This window comes from Crassostrea angulata, chromosome 3, assembly GCF_025612915.1.
Source record: "Crassostrea angulata isolate pt1a10 chromosome 3, ASM2561291v2, whole genome shotgun sequence".
NCBI lineage: Eukaryota > Metazoa > Mollusca > Bivalvia > Ostreida > Ostreidae > Magallana > Magallana angulata.
The window spans coordinates 43171893-43183950 of NC_069113.1; the positions used below are offsets into that span (position 1 = coordinate 43171893).

A 12058-nucleotide genomic window follows, 5' to 3' on the forward strand; every position below is an offset into this window, starting at 1 on the left:
TGTTTTATTGATACATTTCTTATTTTAATTAGCATTTCATTCATAGCAGAGGTATGAAACAGAGGAAAATGAAATGTACACGCATTGTAATGAAATAAAAAAAAAAAATTAGCTAAAACTTAGAAATCACTGGCCAAGCATGCATTTGCAGTTGGTTAAAGGGTTAGATGTGTTATTCTATTGCTTCGAAAAAGACTCAATATTTTATAGTGGCATTTCTTTTTAATATGTTGAATATGACTTACTCTCATCTACATTAAATTTTCAGTTGTTTTGAGAGATCAAAAGATAACCGACGAATAACATTCATGATCATCTTTATTAAGTTGTGCTGCATCATCGTTTGTTACCGCTGTTCTTATAAATGATTTAATCGAAAACAATATAATTTAATTCCGAAAAGGCGGACATTTTGTGCAGCAGACATAACGTGACCGCAATCAAAAACATAAGATTAAAGATACTTGGTGCTAAAAAAAAGTTCTTTCAACCAATAATCATTCTGCATATCGATAGGATATTTAATGTTTTCATTATCTAAAAGCGATATGGTCTCAATTTTTTTAAAACAACAATGCACTGGGTGAGAAAAGAAACCATATATAGTAAATATATTCTGGTTTTGTTGCTTAAACAGTCATATTTATGTGTATAGGCGGAGACTTCAGAGCATGTATTTTTTGTGTGAATATTAACATTGTCATTAAAACAATCTAGGTTTTCCTGAAATCGGCTTTTGATTATAGCATGGAAATAATATTATGCTTAAAAAACGACACTTTAATCCCTTCCTCTTCTTACGCCCCAAAACAAAGGGCCCAGACGTGGTTTTTAAACCAACCAGTATAGGGTTTACTTGGTTTTCTAAGCGATAAACTGGTTTACTTTGCTCTTGCTTCTATAAGGATCTAGCAGCTGGATAGAAACTTAACATTTTCAATGTGTCACGTATCTAGTTTGCAAACTAAACTGTTACACAACTTAACTAATGGATCCAACAAGAAACGTCAACGATCAGAGTGACAGAAAACTAGATGAAAATTACATGTGAGTACCAATATTTTTGTTCTTTATTGATAATAATTCTTTATTTTATTTTCTATTCTGATTATCTGATATGATAATGCGATAAAATAAATTCACAAAAAGTACATTACCGTGGTTTAACAGTCCATGTATGACCTTTAAGTATAGAACAAATTCAGCTTTTTGAAGCTTTTGTGAGCATTTTTAAGAATAAACCTGGGCGTTTCTATTTAATACTTGTTAAATAAACCTACACAAGAGACCGGGCAACTTTGTTAACTATCGTCGTTGTCCAGTTTGATTTATAGTGGAACATAAAATTATTCCAACTCTACAAAATACTTTTTGAATTTGAAATAATTAATATTAATGCAAACGAGTGCATGAAAAAAGACAAACTTAAAATAAAAATGGCCATCCAGCAGATTTCGGTCTATATGAGTTGTTTGAAATAAGTTAGTTTAAAAAGACAGCCAAAAAAACCTGTTACGGAAAACCATTTCAGGCGTGCAATCGGGTGTAACGGAATGAAAGGGTTTATATACCAGGTATCTGCGTGACAGTGCCTATTTACGGACGGTGTTCAGCTTTAAGAAGGTCATTTAAAGGGGCATGGTCACGAATTTGAATCAAAAATTATTTTCCCGATTTTAATGGTTACAATGCTTCAGGAATGCATTTTTAATAAGTAACCAAAATTTGAGTGTCATTTGTTATGTTATAGGCGAGTTCCAGAGCTTGTAATTCTTTGCTATGTAAGCAAAGCTTTTGTTTACATTTTGTGACCTAAATATGTGAATTTTAATGTTGAACGTTAGAAATGGTTTATTTATGCTAAAAATGAATAAAAAGAAAGACAAATCAGATTGAAAAGATTTTTTACTGGTATATTGGACCTATGTAAACAAAAACAGGGCATGAACCTTGTTTAATGACAAAGAATTCTGAGCTTCCTATCTTGCTTAAAAATTAACAACTGACTCTCAAATCATTTAATCATTAGAAATGCATTTCTACAGAATTGTAAATAATAAAAACAGAAAAACTGAATTTGACCAAAATCGTGACCATGCCCCTTTAATGGGCATGGTCACGATTTTAGTAAACAATTTATTTCTCCGTTTTTAATGTTTACAATGCTGAAGTAATTCATTTGTAATGGTTAACCACTAAGTCGTAGTATTAAAAAGTGAGATACAAAGCTTATAATTCTTTGCTATGTAAACAAAGCTTTTGTTTACATTTTGAATGTTGAAGCGTAAATTCCAGTTTTAGGCAAAAAAAAAATGTGTTAAACGTTAGAAAATAATTATTTATGCTTAAAATAAATAAAAAAGAAATACAAATCAGTTGAAAAAAGATTTTTTACTGGTATATTGAACCTATGTAAACAAAAACAGGGTACGAGCCTTGTTTACCTGACAAAGAGTTGTGAGCCCTGTATCTAAGCATATATCTCAACGACGGACTTTCAAGATTCATTTGATCATTAGGAATGCATTCATAAAGCATTGTAAATAATAAAAACAGAAAAATAAAATTTGACCAAAACCGTGTTTAGGCCCTTTTAGAGAGTCGTTTGAGCAAACGACAATCAAGTAATCAAATTTTCGTTTTCATCCCTACTTTATTTATAAATGCTGATGAATCGTATATTTAGAAGGCTTATGACAGGTTACCGTTCTATTTATAGATACGGCCGCTGGGGCATCTATCAAACTGTACAAGCAGCAATCGTATTCTACAATATATTGCCGACGGCATTTCAACTGTTGATAGGAGTCTTCATAGGTATATTGTTTTCTTTACACATAATTTTAATTTGTAATTATTTTTTTCAAAAGCATATCTTGGTTGTATTCATTTTTTAAATGAATGTCTAAGGTTATAGGCCCGCCTTCCAATGTTTGCCAAGGAGTGAATTTGAAAATCAAACTTTTAACACAAACGGATCTTTTATTGCGTACGAAAAATGTCACGTGAGATTGGAAAACAATTACACAAGCAAGGATACAGCTTCACTGATCAAGTACACTGCCTGCACAAATGGATATGAATACAATCTTGACAAAGAGAGTACGTTTGTCACAGAGGTATTATGAGTTTACACATTTCTTTCTTTTATATTGTCTTACTTTGTCAAAGTTAGTTCATTTTAAAACAAACGAGGTCTATTTTAAAGAATTTAACGATCGGTTTTATGGTGCGTAGAATGTATGAGAGGGCTAGTAAGAATCGATCAATTTTCTCGAATGATGATAAATTAATTTAAATTAATAATATTTACAATGTGTCCTTTTTTTGAGTGCAATCGCTTGCTGCTGCACTTAAACCTGCTTCTGCTACTTAAACTTGCTCTACAGAGTTTGTTTTATATAACAGATGAAGCGTATAAACTCTTTTGGTTAATGAAACGCTAAGGACGATTATTAAAGAAATTAACTTTTCCTTATAATTATTTCATTTTTTCTACTTTAAACGACATCGTTCTTCGTATTTAAAGAAATCTAAAACAAATGAAATAAAATGGAATATTAATACATGTATGTTGAACAAAACAAAAGGGCCTACATATGTATTGATAAGCTTTGATCCTTTTCAAAGTATTTACTTAAAACTACGTTCTTTTGCAATTTTTGCAGTTTAAGTGTAAATAAATCTTACATGCGGATGACTGTAGGTGAATGATTTTTTACCCTTGCCTATTCATAAAAGATGGATCTTGTGTGTGATCAAGCCTATCTTGGAGAGTTGGTTCAGACTCTCATCATGACTGGACAGCTAGTTGGGGCAGCCTTTGCATCGTCTCTCAGTGACAAGTATGGTAGAAAAACGGTCCATTTGACATCTCATTTATTAACGCTGGCCCTCGGGATTGGTGTGGCCTTCTCACCGAACTACATGGTTCTCGCTATTCTGAAATTTATTCTCGGTGTAGTGCAACAGGTGTGTATCAAATATAACCGGGTTCTTTTAAATCCCATTGAGAAATAAATGCATCTGTCTATATTTTCTCGTTACCCAAAACTTTCATACTTATAAAGGGGATGGTTATGACAAACGTGGTCCTAGGATTGGAATTGTTTGCAGAAGACAAACGTTTCTACTCGGAGGCCATATCACTTATCTGTTGGGCCACGGGATTGGTTATCATGTCCGGTATTGCATATCTGATGAGAGATTACTCCTGGAGATATCTCCAAATTGTTATGACTTGCTTCTCGTTATTTAGTCTTCTTCAATATTGGTAAGAAAATGTTTTAACAATATTCTATAGTTGGATACTGATTTACGATATTGATGCATTTAGACGTGAATAAATAAGCATAATTTCTCTTTTATCGTTTTCCTATCTTGCTTTATAATATTCATTTAATGAAGATATAGCAGAGATGTTTTGCAGGAGAAAGTATATTAAATTACTATAACATAGCTTGAATAAGTATGGCAAGAATGACTAATTGCTCAAGGTAATTAGTTGAAGTTGTTTCTGAATTGGATATGTTTTCATAGCATGATAATTATATTGAAATTCATTGTAAAATACAAAATAGGGTTCAAGACGAATCGTTAAGATGGCTGTCAGCTAACGGTAAAAAGTTTGCTGTTGAAAAAGTCGTAAGAAAAGTGGCAAGATGGAATAAAGTCAACTATGAGGATCTTAAGAATATAGTAGATAAAAGAATGGCGAGCACAGAACAGAACACGCAAAAGGTGGATGACAAGGAGACGACCACTGAAAATACACAACAGGGAAAGCTTGCTGTGGAGAAATATTCATTTGTCACTATTCTTAGAAACCGACGAATTTTTCTAATATCACTTATCATTTGGTTTACATGGTATGTTCAAATTTTAGAAAAAGTAGTCCTATAAAAAAACATATGAGTTAAGGGCAACATTAAAATGTTAGCTATCGAGGGACAAATCAACAAAGGTTTTGTGAAAACAGATAGCTGCAATTTTTCCTGATCAGTTAAGATTTCTCCAGTTATGCTTGCACTAAGGGCATTTTCCATATATCCCTCATCTGTCAACGTATGTTCGTTGTTCACCTGTTTGGACTGATTTTTTTTATTTTTTTTATTTTTTTTTTTTGGGGGGGGGGTTAAAAGAATCTAATTTGAATTTTGTCTGGTAATTCTCGGTATAAAAACCAATGCTAATTTATATTATAAAAAGGATGTGACTGGTATACATTTTTCGAACACGCGACAATTTTATTTATTAATAGACTACAGAATATAATTTTATAAAGTTTGGAGTTTGTTGAATTTATCATTAAAACTTCATGAGAGTTATTGTAATTAAGCATATTCAATGCATATACTGTTTAAGGGTTACTAATACATTTACCTACTTTGGAATGACCTTGACCTCAACGTCCTTGGCAGGAAACCGATTCCTTAATTTTTTCCTGTCGTCATTTGCTGAATACATTGCTGTGATATTTGAGTATTCAATGTTACGTTGGTAAGCATCTGATAATTTAAAGACAAATATATCCATTTTTTTTTCATTGAAACGATAGTTTGGTATAACACTCTGACGGATAATTAGGCCAGTGCCAATATGGCAGTTTTGCATCCGTACAATTTTGTAAAAAATCCAAAAGTACCAAATGATAAGCAATTGCCTAGAGATTAAATAATCCTTTTGTTTATTGTGTCATTAAGATTTCCTATGGGATTTTAAACTCCTATGGGAGTGTTGTTTAAATCTTATCGGAATTTAAATTTCCATGAGAAGTTCTTTTATTCCGGTAGGAAATAAATATCCTTAAGTAAAATTGTTTTCCCTATGGGTTAAGTTAGTTTCCTGTAGGAATTTATTTTTTACAGGTAAACATTTCTCCTAACGTGTGAGATACATTGGTTATTATGCTCCTTGAGCAATGGTATATCGTATGACATAACTGAATTTTCGATACATGCAGCTTAGACTGGTGCAATAAATGTCATGCGCCTTGGCTTTGGCATAATTATCCGTAACAGTGTTGTATACTAAATGCCCGAGATAGATCAATTTTAATAAATTTACGAAGTACTAAAGTTTTTTGATTACATATATTTTATTTAGATTTCTTGACATTTTGTCAAAAGCATGTTATAAAGGTTTGAGTGACTCATGCACTTCTTTTTAGCCTTGGCAGAAGAACGATATCAATTGTATTCCATGCTGCTTGTGCAGTGTCTCTGGCGTCCGCTACTTTATTGAGTCAATTTTCTGGTAAGTAGCCTTTGAGGGTTAATTAAATGAGGTAACTTTTAATTGCTATTTTACGTTGAAGAACATCTTTCTTGAAATAATTCTAACAAGCGACATTTAAGTTGTTTATAGGAACGAATTAACATTTATATGTGTATTAGTAAAATTAATGTAAAATTTCATAGTTCAATATTTGAAGTGTACGAAATAATGTATCAAACAGGTACTTCTTAAATCATTCATTTTAATTAATAATATAAATGATATTACCAAGTGGCAAATGAATAACTTTTTAAAATCAACTATGACCTATATGACCAATGACTTATTGTAATTAATCATCGTCTATTAACAATTTTAAATATTATTAACTTCTCATTGAAAACTACAAAGCGAGGTTTTACCTTTTTGGGGTTTTTTTTGCATCTTTAGAATAAGGGGAATCTACATTGTGAAAGTTATTGCCATAGCACCCCAAGCCTCATGAGTTGGGCTGAATATGCAAAAAAGGCAATTGGGTTACGAATCTTCTCTTATATATTTAAGAAAAATCAGATTCAATATTAATACTGTTCATGAAGCCCTTGAATTGTGACATTCATGGCCACTTAGGCGGGTGTTCAGGCCTTCGAGCGGGGCCAATATTTGGCCATATATTGATGATGTATTAACTCTTAGAAATTTTTTTATCTACTCTAGCAGTGGATAATAGTCTTTTCATTCTCTTTTTTGATACTCTACGTAATTTGTGAAATTCATAACCCCAGCTTGGTCAGGAGTTCAAGCCCTTGGGTGTGACCATTATAAACACAAAATGTACATAAAACAAGAAATAAAAGCACAAATTATATTAAGAACAAGAAAGGAATACTACAGATTGACTACGAGTTTCAAGTGTGCAATTGAAGGATTTATAAACTGTGATGATGCCTGTGAGTGATGTTCAGCTTAAATGTGAGCCACGCTCTGCGACCGATATGGTGATTAGTATATCTGTCCGAAACTATTTTCATCGAAGCTTATTTTCTCTCCCCTTGGTCAAATCTTGCAGTGGCCCTTAAAGCAAATGTGTTGTGTCCTTGAATGACGTTCCTAAGTCATCTTCGTATCGGACTGCACAAAAATCTTTTTTTTAGATCATATATACAACCCCTTAGCCATATTTCACTAAGGTAGCTAAACACAATTTCGTATAAAGTCCAGGAGGTTTTACTTTGGGAAAATTATTTTTTTTTAAATTTTCAATTGCATAATATAGTTTATCTTTCGAATACATGAAAAAAAGTATGAAGAAAAATTTTTAAAATTAATTTTGCGAGACTCTTTTAAAAAAAGAGGTAATTCTAAAAACATCTAGATTTAACGCGTGCAGAATTTCATCATTTTTAGCAGGTAATATAGCTCTTTAAAAAGCTGGCGAATGTACCCTGAAAATACTATGCAACGATGCCCAAGGACTTGCTATTGAAAATGCACGGAAATTAAAATGGCTGATTTATTTGCATTCTGCTGTTAAGGGAAGCCTAAAATGCATGGGTGTACTGCATTTAGAGGCTTCCTATCGTCTATTTTCCTCATGCTTTGAGTGTCAAATTAATTCTAACATTAAGTTACATGTGCATTATTCTTAAATATTTACGAAATTCACAATTTTATCTTTCTATTGATTAAAGATATATATGTAACAATACAATTTACAATTTAATTTTATACGAGTCAGCTTTTCTTGTCCCTCATCTAATAACGTCCTTATAACTTTACATATAAAACTGTGTTTTGCACCCTGATAGTTTACATTAAAAAGAGCGTAAGTGTAATGGGTGTGTTGTTACCTTGAGTAAGATTGCAGGGTCAAATGTGAAGGTCATAACAATTCTCTTTAGAAGCCATTTTTTTAACATTCTTATTTACTATTCTCTTATTCTTTCCTAGATTAAACCCCCCAAAATGCCTATTAATTTGTGAGCTTGAATTAAAGTTATATGCCATCTAAGAAATTTCTAATTCTTAGATTAGGGTCAAAGCAAAATCCTTTAAAATGCTTTCCATCCTACTAGTATTCTCCTATATTTCAGCCGGGACCTTTGTGATTAATAATTACTAATGGCTACATAAATTGTGCCAAAACTTCTCGGGGGTCCATTTATAAAAGCCAATGATCCCTCAAATTGGTACTTTCAACAATTCTAATTATACCCCCGCTCCGAAGGAGAAAGGGGTATACTGTTTTACCCTTGTGTGTCTGTCTGTCCGTAGCAAAAATTTCTGTCACATATTTCTCAGCAACTGTTTATCGCAGATGCTTGAAATTCTGATACACTATTTGTTTAGGCATGCCATATCGTGGGATATATTTTTTAACCAATCAGACGTCAAGTTTCTGTTAAATGGCGACTTTTTTTTAGCCAAAATTTTCAAACAAATCTCCGTCAAAGATTTCTCGGCAACTATTTAAAATTTTAACACACTATTTGTTTAGGCATGCCATATGGGATATGTTTTTGTACCAACCGGATGTTAACCTCCTGTTAAATAACGACTTTGTTTATTTTTAGCCAAGCATATTTTCGTCAAAGATTTCTCAGCAACTTTTTATCGCAGATGCTTGAAATTTTATTTGAATAGACATGCCATATTGTAGGATATACTGTTAACGTATTATATTTGGCGTGTACGTTATTTTGCGGAAATTTGTTTTTGAACAAAATGGCGTATATTTGAATTAGCGTATTCTTGAATGTGTCTGTTCTTAAACATACATGCATGGCATTTAGCGATGTACTTGATTAAGCGGAAGTCGCATTCCGCCAAATGCGCTAAATAGAATACACAGCCAAATGTAGTACGTTTACAGTATTTTGGTACCAATCGGACGCCAACTTTCTGTTAAATGTCGACTTAGCTTATTTTGCATATTCATATCAGAGCGGGGGTATCACTTTTGAGCATTGGCTCACAGATATCTTGTTTTTTCATAGGCGGAAATAGCAATTTACAAATGGCCTCCGTTGTGACTACATTTGTTGGAAAGGCGGCCATTACCGGATCATTCAGCATTCTCTTTTTATTTACACCAGAACTATATCCTACAAATTTGAGGTATGTAAGTCTCGATCCATTTCTTTAACTAGGAAAAGATAACAGATTCATAATATATTTAACTATTACATCTTCAGAAAATTGTATAATTAAATTTTTTATTCAATTGCAAAACGTTCAACATTTCTTTTTCAGGAACGCTGGAATAGGTTTTTCGTCTACCTTTTCAAGACTGGGGGCATTAATTTCCCCTTTTGTAGGAACACTGGTATATATATATATATATATATATATATATATATATATAACAAGCACAAACATTGCAATAACTCTCAAATTGACATATACCTGCCCATAGTGAATGATAAAGATATATATAAAGCACAGAGAAATTCACTTTTGTTGGAGCTCCACCATCCGCCCCGACCGAGGCTTGAACTCACGACCTCTGGAACCCATTCTCCTAGCAGTGAGCGGCCACCGCGCTCCCCACTCGGCTATCTAGGCAAGACAAAAAATCTTGCTTTCGATAACGAACGGAACCTAGCGCGCTGGCCGCGCACTACACAGTCGCTTGAGTCTCAAGCGACTGTGTAGTGCGCGGCCAGCGCGCTAGGTTCCGTTCGTTATCGAAAGCAAGATTTTTTGTCTTGCCTAGATAGCCGAGTGGGGAGCGCGGTGGCCGCTCACTGCTAGGAGAATGGGTTCCAGAGGTCGTGAGTTCAAGCCTCGGTCGGGGCGGATGGTGGAGCTCCAACAAAAGTGAATTTCTCTGTGCTTTATATATATATATATATATATATATATATATATATATATATAAATTCATGCTGTACAGCTGGTTTCAATTCTCAGGTGTATTTTAAGATAGATAACGTATTTTTTCCTAGGCCGAAGAAGTTCCTTGGGCTCCTGGAACTATATTTTCTGGGATGTGTTTCATCGTTACATTATTAATTTTGAAAGTGCCGGAAACACGTGGTGTAGAACTTCCTCAAAATCTAAAAGAGGTAGAAGAATTGTACAACAAAAACAGACGTTCATGGCAACGAGATAAAAGTAGAAAGTTATACAAAGCAGTGCATTTAAAGTTACAGGGGGATTCTGAGGATAATAATTTAGAATAATGATTGTGCTTGGAAAATTAATAACAATCATTTTCTAGAATACATTTTTTGTGATCTAAAATCATAATATCTATATGTGTTTTCTTTTTCAAAAAGAAAAATTTGATATACTGTAAACGTGGTTTTCATTAATACATGTAGTTGATAGAGAATTGACGGGAAGTTGTTTTGACGCAATATTGAAACAAGCGTCTAGATTTATCTCTCTTTGATCATACAGTCACAAAGCCAAGAGTTGTCTCTGTTTTAAAATCCCAAAGTAATTAATAATTATCTATTACATGGCCAGGGGCTTTTTTTAATCAATGAGCATTGTATGTGCCTTTGGCTTTAAGGTGAACTCAAGTTATTTTTTCAATGTACAAAATCCAATAAATATCATTTTATTTTTCCCAAGTAAAAATGATCGCCGAATTCGGTCATTCAAAATATTGCGCTGGCTAAAGACGGGATGTTCAAAAACTCCTGTAAAACAAGGCCTGCCTGACTCATTCATTTGAAAGAGACTTGAAAAATAGGCATTGAATGGCGATGTTAACGACACGGTCTACAAATTTAAAGATGCTTTGCCGTCATACAAGTGATTCTGGAAAAAAGAAAGGTGATATAAATGAAACATTATTGCCAGAGACTGAAGATTAGCTATGCGACTCACCACGGTGCCACAAAAGCAACGATTTATTATTCTGTTTCTCTTATCAAGAAGATATACGAAAGCACGATAAGAATGCTCATCTTGTAGAATATAAAATATATGATGGAAACAGTTCTTACACCCCCCTAAAAAAAACAAACAAACAAACAAGGGCCCCGGTAAGCGGAGCATCCCCTCGCGACATGAGTTATATTGTGTGGGAGATGCATTATTTAGGAATATAGATTTATGTAGATGTAAATGAGGAGACAACATTCTACTAACCCTCCATAACTACAAAAACTACTTTTTTTTTTACCTGTACTTGATCTAAATCCAAAAAAATATCAAGTTGTTGATTTGAACTGCGTTTTTTCACTTTGGTTTCGAAGAAGTGGAGCGGAAGTAGTTATTGTCAAGTCATGCATAAAATGTCTGTTTAAAATTGTGTTATTTTAACGATATATTAAAAAGTACTCAACTATTTGACTTGAAAATTATCAGAGTTTGTCCTTTTACCATGCCAAATAACTGTACGATGTTTGATAAATATTCGTGCAAGGGTTTTCTTTTAAACTTACTTCCAAACTGAAAACACACACACACGCATACCAGCGCTGATATATCCCCTTCGCAACAAGTTGCGTGAGGGGATAAAAACCGCGGACGACCTCTCATGCACGGTCATCTGGACGCTGACGTTAAGGAGCGCATTTAAGATCAGCTCTTCGTAGGGAATTATCAATTTTCGTCTTGAAGAGTTATGGAGCCCAGTTCATCTGACACAAAATGGATAAGTTCAGCTCTCAATTGAATGAATTTCACTCAAGGGCATCAAATACAATCCATTCGACTTCGAAAACACAAAGCAAAATTTCCTCAATATGGTTTATACACAAATGAAGAGTTTTAAACTTCCTGAAAGTCTTGAGTGTAATTGTTTAACGGAGTGTTTAAACGGGACTAAACATGATTCCTCAATGTTCATAGACAATGGAACACCAAGGCGCTACACAGTTTAAGA

At 33.4% G+C, this 12058-nt stretch overlaps 1 protein-coding gene across 2 annotated transcripts; it reads left to right on the forward strand.

The window, feature by feature from the left end:
- Positions 1 to 793: 793 nt before the first annotated feature.
- LOC128178362 (organic anion transporter 3-like) lies at positions 794 to 11523 on the forward strand. Of its 2 annotated transcripts, XM_052845485.1 has the most exons (12): positions 794 to 1047; positions 2720 to 2817; positions 2911 to 3119; positions 3742 to 3972; positions 4071 to 4273; positions 4581 to 4740; positions 4780 to 4868; positions 5365 to 5499; positions 6170 to 6255; positions 9213 to 9333; positions 9469 to 9541; positions 10164 to 11523. In XM_052845485.1, exons 1-12 carry the CDS (start codon positions 989 to 991, stop codon positions 10398 to 10400), a joined length of 1701 nt encoding a protein of 566 aa, XP_052701445.1. In that variant the 5' UTR covers positions 794 to 988; the 3' UTR covers positions 10401 to 11523. The 2 variants fall into 2 exon arrangements, with proteins under 2 accessions (XP_052701445.1, XP_052701444.1); XM_052845484.1 differs by having other exon boundaries at positions 797 to 1047; positions 4581 to 4868.
- Positions 11524 to 12058: the final 535 nt, after the last annotated feature.